At 42.1% G+C, this 18,260-nt stretch overlaps 1 protein-coding gene across 3 annotated transcripts in view; it reads left to right on the top strand.

The window, feature by feature from the left end:
- The first annotated feature begins 4,453 nt into the window (after positions 1-4,453).
- The window catches only part of klhl18 (kelch-like family member 18), a 59,547-nt gene continuing 45,740 nt past the window's right edge, over positions 4,454-18,260 (top strand). For 2 of the 3 annotated variants that reach the window (XM_039003661.1, XM_039003662.1), the window contains exons 1-3: positions 4,454-4,656; positions 8,577-8,707; positions 12,647-12,787. In XM_039003661.1, the coding sequence (XP_038859589.1) occupies positions 4,522-4,656; positions 8,577-8,707; positions 12,647-12,787 (407 nt within the window). In that variant the 5' untranslated portion in view covers positions 4,454-4,521. The remainder of the gene's footprint in view (positions 4,657-8,576; positions 8,708-12,646; positions 12,788-18,260) is intronic. The other variant, XM_039003663.1, reaches the window with a different exon arrangement.

The raw sequence follows: 18,260 nt of genomic DNA on the forward strand, positions 1-18,260 counted from the left end.
CACCTGCCTGGAGGTGACAGCATTCCCTCCCCCATATGCCCCCCTAGGCACAACTACGACAACATAACCAACAAAAACGGGTCACAACTCCTGCAGCTCTGTCGCACGCTGGGTATGTACAGTACATAGTCATTGGTAGATTTCGAGGGGACTCCTATGGTAGGTACACCTATACAGGGGTTCTTCCTTTAAATATTGCGGCGTACTGCAGCACAGCTAGTGGGGTGCCGCAGAATTCTATGGCACGTTATTTAAGTGTCAGCCATTGTTGCCAGAATGACACAATTTACCACAATTTGCCACCATCTACCACAAATGGTTGCGTCATAAGCTCCAAACTTTTAAAGGAAGAACCACTGTAGTTCATCTCTTGGCAGTACTACTACAGCCTACTTTATCACTGACCTTGTCATGGAAATATTCAGTCTATAGTATTTCTCAAATTCCGGAGCCTGTGAGTTCAAATAGACTTTTATTACAGAGTAATATAAGCCGAGCTGGATCATGAAAACAACTAACTTTCCAGCCTTGGCACACACTCTTTATACAGGTTTCATCCTTACGTCACACACGTAGTGACTCCTCTTGATGTTAATGATTCATCCCCTCTGGCATTTGGCCACTGTTATCCTTTTTGCCGTGCACTAATTTTAGTTTGGTTTCACATTAGGGCATGGGAACTTTAGAGCCATAGCAATGGTTCAAAAGTAAATAGACATGTCCACTCCCCAGGCAGGTGCATGTCTAATGGTGTCTAATGACCCAGACGCACATATAGAGTGCACTTATTCTTTTGACCACTCTGAAATGAACACACGTGTTCTGGAAAATTCCCAATAGGCATAACCAACCATAGCAACAGTAAATATTAGGACATAGCACTGGTACAGAATTAAACAGTCATGTCCATTTCCCAGACAGGTGCATGTCTAATGGTGTCTAATGACCCAGACACACATATAGAGTGCACTCATCCTGCTAACTCCTCTGAAATGTATAATGGGAACATATGTACTGAAACATTTCCAGTAGTATCTGCCAGAATAGGTATGTCATCAGGAGCAACAGGCATGTCACTCCTCCTTATCCCTGGACTCTGGATATTCAGGAGAGAGTGTATGTTGGCTATTGGGAGTTGCACCTTGGTCCTCTTCTCTTTCCGTTTCCTCCGGGCTCCAGCCTGGTGTATCAGTATCCTCTGCTTCCTCATGGCTCGATGGTCGCTCACTGATCTCCTCCAGAACTCTGGTAAAGTGGTTTAGATGGTACCACGTAGTGCTTCCTTTCACCTGGACGGCTGTTGGTGTTGCTAGGACCACTTCGTAGGGACCCTCTCGCCTTAGCTCGTTCCACTTCCTCCGGAACACTCGGATGTAGACCTGGTCCCCTGGGATCACCGGACATGGAACCTCTGGTCCTGGTTCAGGTTTATGCCTTCTTTCTGTGAGGTTTTCAAACTCAGAGACTAATGGCGTCTGTTCTATGATTACACCATACACAATCTTATTTCCATCTCTCATCACACCCCCACTTTCTCCTTCTGGTTCCTAAGAGAGTGATAGCATAAGACTTGGAAAGCAACGAAAAACACAAAACATAACAGTATTAACAATGTGGTAAGCTATGCAAATGATATATGCATGAAAACCAAAGTCTGAGACCATGACAATTCCCACTCTCTCTTCACCTGACTCTATGCCTCCAGGATACTTTTCTGCTGGCCCTAAAAAGCCTCCTCATGCTTTTGCCCAGTCTTCCCCTTTCTGGCCCCAGGTTCCAAGGTGTTCCCAAGCCATGTCATTTTCACTTTGTTCCCGATCTCCTTCATTGCCACTTGATAGGCACATCACCTGATAGGCAAGTGCATATCCCTAATCAATGCTACATCCTCTTGAGGTAACTCAGCACTGTATATGCTCTCACATCGATGCCTTCAAAATGTTGCTTAGAGTACAATTACCCCAACATCAATCCTCTTTCATATGATGCATTAACCAATAAAACAGCTAACCCAACTATGATGTGAAAGTAGCTCCTAGATGCAACCCATCTGCATGTATCTACAGTGGAATCTAGTCTTTAGCTCTTTAGCTCCGCTTCCTCTGTCATGGTGTCTTCAAGCTCACCCATTATGCAGCTAGACCTTACTTTTAGTGAGAACTATGCACTCACCGAGGAGAGACATGACGATCTTTACCGCTGCAGGTGCTGCAAGTAGTACTGTGTGTGGACCAGACCAATGCTGTCCCAACACCCCCCGCCTGGTGTATCTTGATGTACACTCAATCTCCAGAATTCAGCCCATGCCCTTGGTTATCTCTGGCTCCTTATGTGCTGCTTTCACCTAAGGACATAGACTGTCCTCTTATGGCAAGATCACTAATTTATTTGTGATATTTAAATAACAGCCCTATGTAAACATTCTACAAGGGCACAAGGCGAGACCCAGATGCAGACAAGGGAGGCAGATAGTTTGAGTCTTTGATATTTATTACATCCAAAAGGGGTAGGCAAGAGAATGGTCGTGAACAGGCAAAAGGTCAAAACCAGTTCAGAGTCCAGGAGGTACAGTGTGGCAGTTTAGGAACTGCAATCTGGGAGGAATTATTTTGAATATCCCATAGGCTTGCATTGAAATGACCTAAAAAAAAAACAATTCCGGATGGATTCTCCGTGGGTTTTCGCCTGCCATATCAGTTCTGTCATACTCACAGACATTATTTTAACAGTGTTAGAAACTTCAGAGTGTTTTCTATCCAATGCTACCAATTATATGCATATCCTAGCTTCTGGGCCTGAGTAACAGGCAGTTTACTTTGGGCACGTCAGTCATCAGAACTTCCAAATACTGCCCCCTTGCCTTAAGAAGTTTTTAAACTCAGAAAGCTCTCTACAATCTCAACCATACTCCACCTCTCTTTTCGCTAATGTTTATGTTACCAGGTGACTTTTTAATTAGACTTCTAGTCAAAACAAACCTAATTCTACTTTTCACAGGGAAGCCACATTAATTACTCGTATCTCTTCCTCCCTTACGTCAATTCAATAAATATATTTTAGAATAAAACAAAATAAAGGCTCACGAGTTTAAAACTACCAAGGTTTTCTTGAGTCGCATGGTTCTCGAAACCCCCAAATATGTTATCTTGTTTAGCCGGTTGTACTTTACCATAGCTATACTTCCTTGTGACCCTGCTCTACCACATAGTTTACATATTGTATCAACACAGAGCCCCCAAATCTAAACCCTTTAGCGATTGTTTGAATGCGGCGCGACATAAAGTTAAACTATTTTTAAACATAATTTATGCTCTCGCCCATATATACTGCCCATTTTAATATGTTACCTAATATCCACTGTCCTTGATTCTCACAAGGATTATTCAACCCCAAAATCCGCTAAGAAACAGGATTGATCCATTTCCCAGAAGGCAGTCAAGCACCCAAGCTAACTGGCTAAAGTTGGCTAGCTAATTTAACTAACACTACTTCCAGATATAAACAAGATAATATATGTCTATGATTGATTGATTAATATAACTCGCAAGCATAGTGAATATTAGTTTGGAGAAAGGATTGTTTGCTGGTAAAATTGTGAAGTGTTGTCACTGCAATTTTTACATATCTGCAAAAGTTATCTCTGTGTCCCCCTACTCTACAGTTATAATACATGTTTACTGCTAATGAGAGTTTACGCAGTTCCAACATAATCCAAAGGATGGCAGCCTAAAATCCCAATCCTACTATATTGCACTAACCAGAACATTATTTCATGCAACACATTAATTTGTGGTCTAGGCTGCCATCCTTTGGATTATTTTGGAACTGCACAGTGCTCACGGCATGACAAGATCACATTAGTTAGCAGTAATGTGACCAATATCAACAGAAGGCTCTTTATTGTCAATCAAATATTGTAAAGGGTTTATGAAAACTTTGAAACAAAATAACGATAAAAAAATACTTTACCAACAATTTTTGGTTTGGAAAATTAACATCTAGTTAAGCATTTGCAATTTGTACTTGCTAATAGATTTGTATAAATGTTATTATAACAGCAGTTATACAATTACCTAACACCATATTCTATGGGTTTACTGACCACAATCTACTGAGTATTTCCTGGTAGAATAGTTCTCTCTACAACCCAATATGTATCCCATGTACAGTCTATTACAGTGTATTGCATTTGGGCTGAACGTTTGCTAGATTGAATCCCTGAGCAGACAAGGTAAAAATCTGTCGATCTGCCCTTAAGGCAGTTAACCCCCAACAATTTAAACGGCCCCCTGCACCTCTCAGATTCAGAGGGGTTTGGGTTAAATGCAGAAGACACATTTCAGTTGAATGAAATTCAAGGCTTTTATGTTGAAGGTTTCCTTATTACCATACAATTTCACGTCATAATTTGCGTTGCTGGCAGAATACTAGTGGATTGGAGATTATTCCGACTACGGTGTCTCGAGTCGGTCAGTTCCCATTGTTAGGCGTTTTCAAAATTCGTAATTTCCCTTTTCCTCAATGACGATGGGTGATATGATATATGAAGAACTGGAGGATTTGATGCATTTTTCAGTCCACGATTTACCAGGTCGTGGATATGCTGTTATGGAGGAGATCAGAAGGCAAGGGAAACTCTGCGATGTCACCCTGAAGGTATGTGTGGAGTTAGCCTAGTAGCTAGCCAAGCGCACTACAGTAACTTACTTTGAGAAAATAGCTAGCCGGCTAACTAGCTATCTTGCTAGCAATAGAATTGAGGCAAGCTAACTAGCTGCAGAGCCTTCTATTTGTAAATATAAAGCTCTAGCCTAAGTAAATTATTGGCTAAGCAGCATATCTAGCTACTGTAGCTACTGACTGTAAAGCATTATATGAATGTAGAAGTCGCGGTTATCGTGCCAAATAAGTAACGTTAGTTATCTAACACATTTAGCCCTTCCCTTTCAATTGTCATGGTAGTTTTATCCACGATTTGGCCGCCCAACTTGCTAGTAGACTCACCCTACGTCCGGAAGAACCAATAAAAGCTTTAGCCAGAGGGAGTTTTACTTCGTTAGTTATTAGGTTGTAGAGAGAACTACTGTTAGCACCGACTGAAGTCTACTCTAACGTTAACGTTACTGCCAATGCTGCAAGTAAAACATTTTTTTTTTTGCTGTGATGGCGAAGCAGCACACTAACGTTAGCTAGTTAACGTTAATTGGGTGTACGGGTTACCTAAAACGTAAAGGTCATCTTTAGTACTAACATCATCTTGACTGTTTGTTTTTTTGGGAAACTCACCCCCTGGTGTCTAGCTAGCTATAGTAATGGCCTCTCAAGCAAGACTTAGCCAACTGGTTACTAACGTATACAATACACGGCCCTGCTGAATTAGAATAATATAATGTAACTAGTCCAGTATGCCTTGCTTTCAGACAAATATGGACTACTGACCATTGTTATCTCAGATTGCGGTATTCTTGAATCAAATTAACATGACTAGCCAGCCATTGCCCTTATCTTCACAAGCCTCGAGCTGACTGTCAATTGTCCTAAAATCTGTGGCGTTAACACCTGCAGCATCGACTAAAAGTTCACATTGCATGTGGTCAGTAGGACCTTCGTCAGGGAACATGGAAACAGGAGTTATATGTTCGCTCTTCAGGCCCTCCCACGTGATGCACCTGCTCTATTAATAAGCACCATCATTATGATAAGCTGCAGTGTACTGCCCGGTAGCCTACGTATCTACTGGGCCATATTCTGAAGCCCTTGGGAATTTCATCTTTATCTGTAATGCATCACCTCCAGCGAGCCTTCACTCTGGCTTCCATTAGTGCACTTTCTCTTTAACAAGACCTGCACTGCATGTCCTACATGAAGGCGACTTCATGCCTTGTCCTTGGTATTGGTTAGGCCTAACAGTCAGTGCACCCACCTCATGCAAGATTTTATAGTTTTCCATATAAAATAAACACACATTTCTCAAATAAGTGACAAAAGTAGTCTAATGAACAGTGGTGGGAAAAGTACCCAGTTGTCATACTTGAGTAAAAGTATATATACACCTTAATAGTTACTAAAGTAAAAGTCACTCAGTAAAATACTACTTAAGTAAATGTCAAAGTATTTGGTTCTAAATATACTTAAGTATCAAAAGTAAATGTAATTGCTAAAATTGAGTAAAAGTGTAAATCATTTCAAATTCCTTCTATTAACCAAAGCAGGCGCACCATTTTCTTGTTTTTAAAATGTATGGATAGCCAGAGGCACACTCCAACACTCAGACATCATTTACAAAAGGTGCATTTGTGTTTAGTGAGTCCGCCAGATCAGAGACAGAAGGGATAACCATGTGTTGTCTTGATAAGTGTGCGAATTGGACCATTTTCCTGCCCTGCTAAGCGTTCACAATGTAACGAGTACTTTTAGGTGTCACGTAAAATGTATGGAGTAAAAAGTACATTATTTCCTTTAAGAATGTAGTGAAGTAAAAGTTGAAAAATATAAATAGTATAGTACAGATACCACAAAAAACTACTTAAGTAGTACTTTAAAGTATTTTTACTGAAGTACTTCACACCACTGCTACAGAATACAATAGGCTATAATCTTATGTTGGTGTCGCCAAGGGGAAAGCAATGGTTAAAGGTGACATTAAGTTCTGATTACAGTTGAAGTCGGAAGTTACATACACCTTAGCCAAATGCATTTAAACTCAGTTTTTCACAATTCCTGACATTTAATCCTAGTAAAAATTCCCTGTCTTAGGTCAGTTAGTCACCACTTTATTTTAAGAATGGGAAATGTCAGAATAATAGTATAGTATAATAATGATTTATTTCAGCTTTTATTTCTTTCATCACATTCCCAGTGGGTCAGAAGTTTACATACACTCAATTAGTATTTGGTAGCATTGCCTTTTTAAATTGTTTAACCTGGGTCAAACGTTTCGGGTAGCCTTCCACAAGCTTCCCACAATAAGTTAGTGTAACTGAGTTACATTTGTAGGCCTCCTTGCTCGTACACGCTGTTTCAGTTTTGCCCACACATTTTCTATGAGATTGAGGTCAGAGCTTTGTGATGGCCACTCCAATACCTTGACTTTGTTGTCCTTAAGGCATTTTGTCACAACTTTGGAAGTATGCTTGGGGTCATTGTCCATTTTGAAGACCCATTTGCGACCAAGCTTTAACTTCCTGACTGATGTCTTGAGATGTTGCTTCAATATTTCCACATAATTTTCCTGCCTCACGATGCCATCTATTTTGTGAAATGCACCAGTCCCTCCTGCAGCAAAGCACCCCCACAACATGATGCTGCCACCTCCATGCTTCACAGTTGCGATGGTGTTCTTCAGCTTGCAAGCATCCCCCTTTTTCCTCCAAACATAACAATGGTCGTTATGGGGAAACAGTTCTATTTTTGTTTCATCAGAACAGAGGACATTTCTCCAAAAAGTATGATCTTTGTCTCCATGTGCAGTTGCAAGCCGTAGTCTGGCTTTTTTATGGTGGTTTTGGAGCAGTGGCTTCTTCCTTGCTGAGCGGCCTTTCAGGTTATGTCGATATAGGACTCGTTTTACTGTGGATATAGATACATTTACATTTAAGTCATTTAGCAGACGCTCTTATCCAGAGCGACTTACAAATTGGAAAGTTCATACATATTCATCCTGGTCCCCCCGTGGGGAATGAACCCACAACCCTGGCGTTGCAAGCGCCATGCTCTACCAACTTACTTTCTTACCTGTGTCCTCCAGCATCTTCACATAGTCCTTTGCTGTTGTTCTGGGATTGATTTGGACTTTTCTCACCAAGGTACGTTCATCTCTAGGAGACAGAACACGTCTCCTTCCTGAGCAGTATGACAGCTGCGTGGTCTCATGGTGTTTATACTTGCGTACTATTGTTTGTACAGATGAACGTGGTACCTTCAGGCGTTTGGAAATTGCTCCCAAGGATGAACCAGACTTGTGGAGGTCTACAATTTTTTTTTCTGAGGTCTTGGCTGATTTCTTTTGATTTTCCCATGATGTCAAGCAAAGAGGCACTGAGTTTGAAGGTAGGCCTTGAAATACATCCACAGGTACACCTCCAATTGACTCAGGCTAATTGACATCATTTATCAGAAGCTTCTAAAGCCATGACATAATTTTTTGGAATTTTCCAAGCTGTTTCAAGGCACAGTCAACTTAGTGTATGTAAACTTCTGACCAACTGGAATTGTTATACAGTTAATTATAAGTGAAATAATCTGTCTGTAAACAATTGTTGGAAAAATTACTTGCAATCCACAAAGTAGATGTCCTAACCGACTTGCCAAAACTATAGTTTGTCAACAAGAAATTAGTGGAGTGGTTGAAAAACGAGTTTTAATGACTCCAACGTAAGTGTATGTAAACTTCCAACTTCAACTGTGTTACAATTCTGTCAAATGAATGCACTTGAGGTGGGCTTGATTTAGCTTGAAGTATGCACCCTTTTGATGCTATTCCATTTGTTCCATTCTACCGTATGGAACATGTATTTGACAGGCTATGTATTTGACCCATGTCTGGACTAAATCACTTGCTTGTATCGCCCTTACAGGTTGGAGACCACAAGTTCAGCGCCCACAGGATTGTTCTGGCTGCCTCCATCCCTTACTTCCATGCCATGTTTACGAATGACATGGTAGAGTGCAAGCAAGATGAGATTGTAATGCAAGGGATGGACCCTAGGTAAGGCCCTTGTAGCCTACTCACTCAGCAGCACTGAGAGTGGAGGCTGTTAAAGCAGCAAAGGGGAAACATCTCCATATTAATGCCCATTTGAAAGGAGATGTTCGAAGTGCAGGTGTATTGGCTGGACCAGAAACAACCCATCACCCTAGCCAATATTAATAATTTTAATAACACATTTAAAATCAGTTACAACGTTATTATCGCCTTCCTTTTGAAAATAAATCGCTGCAGTCGTGCACACAGGATGTTTCAAGTCATTTAAGTGCGTTATTCTGACAATTCACAAATTCTCTGCTGAACTGTCAAGCTGATCACCTAACAATGCAAACCATGTTCCAAAATGTTCAACAAAGTAGGCTAAGTGCTTTTTATGTAAAATGGACCTGTTTTAAAGATGCACTATGCAGAAATCGCTCTGCCATTTCATAGTTGCAAAAATTCTAATAGTTCAGCTAATTTCAGTCTGTGACAAAACAAGCTGGTATAATGTAGAGAATCATTGCACAATCTAAACCGCTGTGAAATATTGTATTTTCAGCTGTTTGAAGCTGGTGTACAAAACCAAACGTAAAAGACGCAAAACTAAAAGGAAGAACTGGAAGCATAGAAATAGCACACATAGAACATATCTACCACTTTTTAAACTTGCTTTCAATGAGAGTGACAGATCTGTAACTTGAAATTTCTATGTGAATTTGGTCGGGTCACCCAAAAAGTTACATATTGCAGCTTTAAGTTGATTCCCTCCTCGAAGCACCTGCAACCCAATGAATATGCATGCCTACCTGTATGAGACAAGAAATAAAATCGAATTTTATTTGTCACCTGTGCCGAATACAACAGGTGTAGACCTTACTGTGAAATGCTTACTTACAAGCCCTTAACCAAAAATGCAGTTCAAGAAATAGAGTTAAGAAAATATTTACCAAATATACTAAAGTAAAAAAAAAAAAAAAGATCTATCAAAAAGTAACATGACATTTACATAACAATAACGAGGCTATATACAGTGGGTACCGGTACCGAGTCAATGTGTCGGGGTACAGGTTAATCAAGGTAATTTGTAAAGTGACTATGCATAGATAATATACAGCAAGTTGCAGCAGTGTAAAAACAAAGGTGGGCGGGGGGTACAATGTAAATAGTCCGTGTGGCCATTTGATTAGTTTAGTTGTTCAGCACTTTTATGGATTGGGGGTAGAAGCTGTTAAGGAGCCTTTTGGTCCTAGACTTGGTGCTCTGGTATCGCTTGCCGTGCGGTAGCAGAGAGAACAGTCTATGACTTGGGTGACTGGAGTCTTTGACAATTTTTAGGTCTTGGATGTCAGGAAGCTTGCCCCCAGTGATGTACTGGGCCGTATGCACTACCCTCTGTATTGCCTTCCGGTCAGATGCCGAGCAGTTGCCATACCAGTTGGTAATGCAACCGGTCAGGATGCTCTCGATGGTGCAGCTGTAGAACTTCAGGGGACCCATGCCAAATCTTTTCAGTTTCCTGAGGGGGAATAGGCTTTGTAATGCCCTCTTCACAACTGTCTTGGTGTGTTTGGACCATGATAGGTTGTTGGCGATGTGGACATCAAGGAACTTAACTCTCGACCCGCTCCAGCAATGTTGATGTTAATGGGGGCCTGTTCGGTCCTCCTTTTCCTATAGTCCACGATCATTTCTTTTGTCTTGCTCACATTGAAAGAGATGTTGTTGTTCTGGCACCACACTGCCAGGTCTCTGACCTCCTCCCTATAGGCTCTCTCATCATTGTCGGTGATCAGGCCTACCATTGTTGTGTTGTCAGCAAACTTAATGATGGTGTTAGAGTTGTGCTTGGTCAAGCAGTCGTAGGTGAACAGGAAGTACAGGAGGGGACTAAGCACGCACCCCTGAGGGGCCCCAGTGTTGAGGATCAGCGTAGCAGATGTGTTGTTGCCTACCCTTACCACCAGGATCCAGTTGCAGATGGAGGTGTTTAGTCCCAGGGTCCTTAGCTTAGTGATGAGCTTTGTGGTGCACTATGTTGTTGTAGTCAATGAATAGCATTCTCACTTAGGTGTTCCTTTTGTCCAGGTTGAAAAGGGCAGTGTGTAGTGCGACTGCGTCATCTGTGGATCTGTTGAGGCGGTATGCGAATTGGAGTGGGTCTAGGGTTTCTGGCATGATGGTGTTGGGAGCCATGACCAGCCTTTCAAAGCACTTCATGGCTACTGACATGAGTGCTTCGGGGCGGTAATCATTTAGGCAGGTTACCTTCGCTATCTTGGGCACAGGGACTACGGTGGTCTGCTTGAAACATGTAGGTATTACAGACTCGGCCAGGGAGAGGTTGAAAATGTCAGTGAAGACACATGCCAGTTGGTCCGTGCATGCTTTGAGTACATGTCCTGGTAATCCGTCTGGCCCTGCAGCTTTGTGAATGTTGACCTGTTTAAAGGTCTTGCTCACATTGGCTATGGAGACCGAGATCACCCAGTCGTGCGGAACAGCTTGTGCTCTCATGCATGCTTCAGTGTTGCTTGCCTCAAAGCGAGAATAAAAGGTAATTAGCTCGTCTGGTAGGCTCGCGTCACTGGGCAGCTCGTGGCTGGGTTTCCCTGTTGTAGTCCGTAATAGTTTTCAAGCCCAGCCACATCCGACGAGCGTCAGAGCCGGTGTAGTAGGATTCAATCTTAGTCCTGTATTGATGCTTTGCCTGTTTGAGGGTTCGTCTGAGGGCATAGCGGGATTTCTTATAGGCGTCCGCATTAGTGTCCCGCTCCTTGAAAGCAGCAGCTCTAGCCTTTAGCTCGGTGTGTATCTTGTCTGTAATCCATGGCTTCTGGTTGGGGTATGTACGTACAGTCACTGTGGGGACGACGTCGTCGTAGATGCATTTATTGATGAAGCCGGTGACTGAGGGGGTATACTCCTCAATGCCATTGGATGAATCCCGGAACATATTCCAGTCTGTGCTAGCAAAACAGTCCTGTAGCTTAGCGTTCACTTTTATTATTGACCAAATACTTATTTTCCACCATAATTTGCAAATAAATTCATTAAAAATCCTACAATGTGATTTTTAAGATTTTTTTTCCTCATTTTGTCTGTCATAGTTGAAGTGTACCTATGATGAAAATTACAGGCCTCTCTCATCTTTTTAAGTGGGAGAACTTGCACAATTGGTGGCTGACTAAATACTTTTTTGCCCCACTGTAAGTGTCAACCCACATTTATTCAAATTAGTTTTTCCCTGCCAAGAAATGTCCTTTTGTTTTGAAAGTTTGTTTCTTAAATCCTTTTTTTGTTGTAATGAGAGCTTCATGTTTTTTTCCATCCATATTTGAAATAACTTGTTGACATTACACTTTGACACTGCCATAAAGCACTATGACCATCCTGTCACTTTACTTGGACTAAGAAAGTACACTTTATGACACTGTCAAGAAGTATTATGCCCACGTAAGCCAGATAGGCCTATCACATACAACCCTTATATCAGTCAAAAAGAGGGTGTCTTGTCCTGCTCCTGAAATCTGCTGCTGCGTTCAGCCCAGTCATCAGAACATTGGAGTAGGGGCATGTCTGACATCAATGTGTGTGCAATTATAATGATGTATGAAGATTATATATAATATTAACATACTGTTGACACGCAAGCTATGGTGTAATGGAATGTGTTGCCTTGTGTGGTCGGTTTTGGCAGTCTAATATAGGTATCATAACCAGCCATAAATTAACGCAATATATGTCACAAGTCTAAATATGTCAAGACAATGTTATGACCAAATTATAACAGCTAATGACAAGTTATGTCAGCTGTTATGACATGGTTATGCCAGTGTCAAGTAAAGTGTTACCAAAGTAACTAATCGGGGGGGGGGGGGGGGGGGGGGTGGTGTTTCTGTACTGGGCCATAGTGCTGCTCCCTTACATCAGGTGTCCTTTCTTTTTCCCCCTTGGCAGTGCACTTGAAGCTTTGATCAATTTTGCGTATAATGGCCATGTGGCCATCGACCAGCAGAACGTCCAGTCCCTGCTGATCGGAGCCAGCTTTTTGCAGCTGCAGAATGTCAAGGATGCCTGCTGCTCCTTCCTCCAGGAAAGGTGTGTTCTCACACACGCATTACACACACACACACACATTTAATTGATCCTTGAAAAATGTAAATGCATGTGCCATGTGTTGGCTGATTTTATATTGATTGATCAAGAGAACCTTGTTTAACCTTTTTTCCTCCCTCACTTCACGTTTGGGCTGCTCAAACCACTGAGGCATTTAAAGCAGGCCTTAAGACTCACCTCTACCAGCTGGTCTACCCTTCCTCTTATATTTTATTGTTGCATTTTTTATATATATATATATATAACACTAAACATTCCAAGCTGTGGGGGGATTTCCTCCCTCCTACAATTTTTGCGCTCAAAAGAAGTGCATCGTCCTCTTACGTCCGATTGGCCACTTCATACTCTGCTGTGTTTTGTATTTTTGTTTACTGCACCCAATGTTCCCAGACTGAATAATTTGGCTATATTTAGCCTACAGATATTGATTTGATATACATCTTGATGAGGAATGCTTTTCCAACTGTCTTGAAGGAATTTCCACATATGTGACCGACCGACCGCCTTGATTCGGTCTTATGTAGCAACATTTGAAGTTGTGTTTTTTTACATTGGATAAAAGCAGAGACACAGAGCTACACAATTGTGTATCATGCACTGCATTTGAGGAACAATGGGAAAGTCATCCTGCTTTGAAAGTTGATCAACTTGTAACCTCACTTTTGAGAGAATTTTATTTTTTGAATGTTTTGGTACCAACTGGAAAGCTCTTCTTTGTCTGCACCCCTTCAGCATCGTTCACACTCTCTTAAGCTTTAGCCCGGCCATCTCTTTTTAAGGGTTGATCTGAGCGTTCTGTACTAACAGCAGTCAAGCACCAAAGCTAACTGGCTAAGTTGATGGATCTACTTCCAGACACAAATGAGAGAACAGATCACTGAACATTACTTGCCCTAGCAGAGCTGGTTAGGCTGTTATGTTATCTAGAGCATTAGTGACAGTTTGTCTGTTCATAAATTCAGAGAGTTTCGCTCTCGGAGCGTTCACGTCGCACACTGGATGCTCTGGCCAATGAGTAGGGTTGATCTGAGCGTTCTGACCTCACAACGGCAGTCACGCACCCAGGCTAACTTTCTAACATTGGCTAGCTTGCTAGCTACTTCCAGACACAAATGAGAGAACACCCCACTCTGACCATTTTACTCACTCTGGCAGAGCTGGTTAGGCTGTTTTCATGTTATCCAGAGCGTTGGTGACTAACTGTGCTGCTGGCAACAATTTAATTACGATTTTTTCCCCCCAACGTTTGCTGACACCGGCCATATTCAACGGGTGTTGAGCGTTTGTAACTAAATCAGTTATTCTGCGCTCTGGCACACTCAGACGAGAGTGTTCTGAAATCGGAGTAGATGGCCAGACTGAATTTACGAACGCACCCGAAGTGGTTACTTGCATAGTGGAGTCTTGTGTTAAGACATGTAGGTAAGTAGCTAGCTAACAATGACCCATACCCCCATGACGTTACTACCCTGTATGAATCTGCAGGTAGCTAACCAACCAGGTATATCTCTAATAGTTTTATATCAATGAGATGGGCACATGTAGTAGTTACAGAATCTAATATATACAGTGGAAGTCTGAAGTTTACATACACTTAGGTTGGAGTCATTAAAACTCGTTTTTCAACCACTCCACACATTTTTTGTTAACAAACTATAGTTTTGGAAGGTCGGTTAGGACATCTAGCAAGTCATTTTTCCAACAATTGTTTACAGACAGTGAATTATAAGTGAAATAATCTATCACAATTCCAGTGGATCAGAAGTGTACATACACTAAGTTGACTATGCCTTTAAAAAGCTTGGAAAATTCCAGAAAATGATGTCATGGCTTTAGAAGCTTCTGATAAGCTAATGTACGTCATTTGAGTCAATTGGAGGTGTACCTGTGGATGTATTTCAAGGCCTACCTTCAAACTCAGTGCCTCTTTGCTTGACATCATGGGAAAATCAAAATAAATCAGCCAAGACCTCAGAAAAAAAATTGTAGACCTCCACAAGTCTGGTTCATCCTTGGGAGAAATTTCCAAAAGCCTGAAGGTACCACGTTCATCTGTACAAACACCATGGGACCATGCAGCTGTCATACCGCTCAGAAAGGAGACACGTTCTGTCTCCTAGAGATGAACGTACTTTGGTGCGAAAAGTGCAAATCAATCCCAGAACAACAGCAAAGGACCTTGTGAAGATGCTGGAGGAAACGGGTAGAAAAGTATATATCCACAGTAAAATGAGGCCTATTTCGAAAAACACCAGTCTCAACGTCAACAGTGAAGAGGCGACTCCGGGATGCTGGCCTTCTAGGCAGAGTTGCAAAGAAAAAGCCATATCTCAGACTGGCCAATAAAAAGAAAAGATGGTCGAAAGAACAGACACTGGACAGAGGAACTCTGCCTAGAAGGCCAGCATCCCGGAGTCGCCTCTTCACTTGACGTTGAGACTGGTGTTTTGCGGGTACTATTTAATGAAGCTGCCAATTGAGGACTTGTGAGGCGTCTGATCAATTTGGTGTTATTTTAATGGACCAAAAATTCTCTTTCAAAACAATGACATTTCTAATTGACCCCAAACTTTTGAACAGTAGTGTATATGTACAAAATGACCAAGTAGGAGGCATGGAAGGCAGGAAAAAGGACATTCATGTACGAAATGGTCTGATATCAAACTCTTGGTTCAGATCTTTAGGAGACATGGTGCATAAACGGTGAATCCAATAAAGTTCTCTTAATAAAAGATTATCAGGATCTTACCTCCTCCTAGGAGTCTTAACATGTTCGATATCGTTGTATCTCAGAGAGCTAATGTTGTGACGAGCCTCCAAGAAATGCGCAGCCACAGGGTTTCTCTGGTCAAGAATCCTGATATTACTCTTGTTCTGCTATCCTTTTTTTCAGAGCTCGTTTAGTTTTTCCTACATAGCATAGACCACAAATACACTTGATCAGATATATAATTTTTTTGTTGTGTAACACGTAAAGAATACCATCAGGCTCATGCAAAATCTTTTCAACCTCTTGAGGGGGAAGAGGTGTTGTCATGCCCTCTTCACGACTGTGTTGGTTTGTGTGAACCATGATAGATCCTTAGTGATGTGGACATCGAGGAACTTGAAGCTCTCAACCCATTCCACTACAGCCCCGCCAATGGGAATGGAGGCGTGCTCGGCCCTCCGATTCCTGTAGTCCACGATCAGCTCCTTTGTCTTGATCACTTTGAGGGAGAGGTTGTTGTTCTGGCACTACACTACCAGGTCTCTGACGTCCTCCCTATAGCCTGTCTCATTGTCGTCGGTGATCAGGCCTACCATCGTTTTGTCATCTGCAAATGTAATGATAGTGTAGGATTTATGGGTGAACAGGGAGTACAGGAGGGGACTCAGCACGCAACCCTGAGGGGCCCATGTTTTGATGGTCAGCGTGGCGGATGTGTTGCCTACACTCGTGGCGGCCCATCAGGAAGTCCAGGATCCAGTTGCAGAGAGAGGTGTTCAGTCCCAGAGTCCTTAGCTTAGTTATGAGCTTGGGGGCACTATGTTGTTGAATGCTGAGCTGTAGTCAATGAACAGCATTCTCACATAGGTGTTCCTCTTGTCCAGGTGGAAAAGGGCATTGTGAAGTGCAGTATATGTTACTGCTTGAAACATGTAGGTATTACAGACTGGGTCAAAGAGAGGTTGAAAATGTCAGTGAAGATACTTGCCAGCTCATCTGGTAGGCTCACTTCACTGGGCAGGTTGCGGCTGTGATTACCTTTTGTAATCCGTGATAGTTTGCAAACTCTGCCACATCTAACGAGCGTCGGAGCCAGTGTAGTAGGATTTGATCTTAGTCCTGTATTGACTCTTTGCTTGTTTTATGGTTCGTCGGAGGGCATAGCGGGATTTCTTATAACAGTCCGGATTAGTGTCCCACACGTTTAAATTTTAATAATAAAATATATATATTTTATTTAAACATGCACCATACATTGAAACTGAATATGGAAAGCTAACCTTTGTCAAGGTTTTATATGGACTATATAATTGGTTTCTCTCTTTTCATTGTCAGTATCCTTTTTCAGCATTATAACATCCATAATATCTTAGCTTCAGAAGCTTATGCATTCACCACATGTTGTGTGCTTGTTCTGGGATGTAGGCTATTCTTCAGACTTTCTTTTTCAAGATATCAACAATTGCTTCAGTATATGTTCTAGCTAAGATACTCTTGGAAAAAAATATGCTGAAATGCAATTCTCATACATGACAGCATTTTATTTTTAGATGGAAAGATGAAAAGCGTGCTTATCATCAATCTCTGAATAGTCCTGAAGTGTCTTTTCCATTTGAAAGCCCCCGACTGACCCCACTGACTTCATCCAGTGTCCAGAAAAGTGGATTGGCAGTAAAGGCACATGTCATTTGCATATTTTCTAACAATACTTAAGACAAACTGTAATACAAAAAATATTGTATTTGTGTCTAAATTCAACTCGTAAATGTATTTATTTATATATATTTATTTATATATATAAACTCAGCAAAAAAAGAAAAACCCTGTCTTTAAAAGATCATTCGTAAAAATCCAAAACTTCACAGATCTTCATTGTAAAGGATTTAAACACTGTTTCCCATGCTTGTTCAATGAACCATAAACAATTAATGAACATGCACCTGTGGAACGGTTGTTAAGACGTAAAACAGCTTACAAACGGTAGGCAATTAAGGTCACAGTTATGAAAACTTAGGACACTAAAGAGGCCTTTCTACTGACTCTGAAAAACACAAAAAGAAAGCTGCCAAGGGTCCCTGCTCATCTGCGTGAACGTGCCTTATGCATGATGCAAGGAGGCATGAGGACTGCAGATGTGGCTAGGGCAATAGATTGCAATGTCCGTACTGTGAGACGCCTAAGACAGCGCTACAGGGAGACAGGACGGACAGCTGATCGTCCTCACAGTGGCAGACCACGTGTAACAACACCTGCGAAGGATCGGTCCATCCGAACATCACACCTACGGGACAGGTACAGGATGGCAACAACAACTGCCGAGTTACACCAGGAACGCACACTCCCTCCATCAGTGCTCAGACTGTCCGCAATAGGCTGAGAGAGGCTGGACTGAGGGCTTGTAGGCCTGTTGTAAGGAAGGTCCTCACCAGACATCACCGGCAACAACGTCGCCTATGGGCACAAACCCACCTTCGCTGGACCAGACAGGACTGGCAGAAAGTGCTCTTCACTGACGAGTCGCGGTTTTGTTTCACCAGGGGTGATGGTCGGATTTGCGTTTATCGTCGAAGGAATGAGCGTTACACCGAGGCCTGTACTCTGGAGCGGGATCGATTTGGAGGTGGAGGGTCCGTCGTGGTCTGGGGCGGTGTCACAGCATCATCGGACTGAGCTTGTTGTCACTGCAGGCAATCTCAACGCTGTGCGTTACAGGGAAGACATCCTCCTCCCTCATGTGGTACCCTT

The sequence above is a fragment of the Salvelinus namaycush genome, chromosome 11, assembly GCF_016432855.1.
Source record: "Salvelinus namaycush isolate Seneca chromosome 11, SaNama_1.0, whole genome shotgun sequence".
Classification (NCBI taxonomy): Eukaryota; Metazoa; Chordata; class Actinopteri; order Salmoniformes; family Salmonidae; genus Salvelinus; species Salvelinus namaycush.